A 1636-nucleotide genomic window follows, 5' to 3' on the forward strand; every position below is an offset into this window, starting at 1 on the left:
TCACTTTTAGTTACATTGCTAACTGGTTAATAATGTTTTTTTGCCAATAGATAAGTTTAAAATTTCTATTTACTGCATATAAATTTGTTTTCTTTAGGATTTTAGTTATGTAGCATATTTGTCAAGACTTACCTAAAATTAAGAAAATACCTGTATTTTTCTCTAGTCCTTTTTATTTCCATATTTGATTTATCTTTAATTCATTAGGAATTTATTTTTTTAATAAGAAGAGTGATTGTATTCCAGTATGATGCTTTTTTCTAAATGACCCATTTATTAAATAGTCTTATAGACTATTTGAAATACCAATTCACTTAGATATATTTTTGTTTTATCTTTTGTTCCCTTGAGCCACATGCCAAGTTCCTGCACCAGGATCAAACTCCTCAGTTATACTACATTAATAAACTTTTATTAGGCAAGTTTATTTCTCTCTTGTTTATGCTGTATCTCCAGTACCAAGCATAGGCCTGATGCTTGGGCATCATTTCTGGCCAATTAAATCAGAATCTAGGCTCAGTATTTTTTTAAAGCTCCTCAGATGATTACAACACACAGGCAAAGTCAGTGCAGGGAAAAATACCCTTCCAATCTGGTTTTTTATATAGGCCAGGGAGGAGGAGAGACTAATCTACTTAACCTACTCTTCTGAAAGCTGTTCTTTGGTTAATTTCTTATTCTTAAAGTATTTAATTAGTAAATTACTGTTCTTCAGATTTGTGCACTTTGAACTCAGGGAATCACTGTGATTCTACCCATTCCTATCCCCATAGATATCACCCTATATGATTTTTTTTTAGGGGTTACACGAAATTTTGTTTGCTAATGTCATCATTAGTGGTTTTACCAGAACTNAAGACAACTGTATGCTGCCTACAAGAAACTACCTTCACCTGTAAAGACACACATAGACTGAAAGTGAAGGGGTGGGAAAAGATATTTCATGCAAATGGAAACCAAAAACAAGCAGAAGTAGCTGTGTTTATATTAAATAAAATAGATTTTAAATAAAAATATGGAAAGAGACAAAGAAAATTATTGTATAATGAGAAGGGGATCAATTCAGCAAAAGGATATGATAGATGTAAATATACATGCACCCAAGGTCGTGAGGATATAATCTACAGTAGTCATAAAAATGCTTTGATAAATTAAAAAGTATTTTCAAAATCCTAATTTCTTTGGCTGTATGTACGTTTTATATTAACAGGTTTAAAACCTCAAAAAGGCTTTTGGGCCCACTGGAAACTGAAAGAACTCTCCACAACAACCATACATGGTAGTAAGAAAGTTCCTGCAAAATCAATACAAGAAAGGATTGCAAGCAGTCAAGAACGCATAACAAATAGTAAGTAAATTTTTCGTGCATGAAAGAATGGAATAGACAGCCAAAATCAACTATATGAGGTAATTTGTTAGTCAGAATTTTCTAATGACTAATTTTTTGGTGAGGGTCTTAACATTTGATTTATAGATTGGTGTTATGGTGGTATGACAACTTTTTTTTCCCATTTCCCTGTTAATGATATTTTTATATTGATTTTTAGGAACTTCTTTTCTTTACTACAGATATTATCACTTTTAGTTACATTGCTAACTGGTTAATAATGTTTTTTTGCCAATAGATAAGTTTAAA

At 31.1% G+C, this 1636-nt stretch overlaps 1 protein-coding gene across 1 annotated transcript in view; it reads left to right on the forward strand.

The window, feature by feature from the left end:
* The window catches only part of FAM227B (family with sequence similarity 227, member B), a 266420-nt gene that overhangs the window by 78005 nt on the left and 186779 nt on the right, over window positions 1-1636 (forward strand). The window contains exon 10 of the mRNA XM_008570440.1: window positions 1211-1348. Within this exon, the coding sequence (XP_008568662.1) occupies window positions 1211-1348 (138 nt within the window). The remainder of the gene's footprint in view (window positions 1-1210; window positions 1349-1636) is intronic.

Source organism: Galeopterus variegatus, unplaced genomic scaffold, assembly GCF_000696425.1.
Source record: "Galeopterus variegatus unplaced genomic scaffold, G_variegatus-3.0.2 Scaffold602, whole genome shotgun sequence".
NCBI classification, from domain to species: domain Eukaryota; kingdom Metazoa; phylum Chordata; class Mammalia; order Dermoptera; family Cynocephalidae; genus Galeopterus; species Galeopterus variegatus.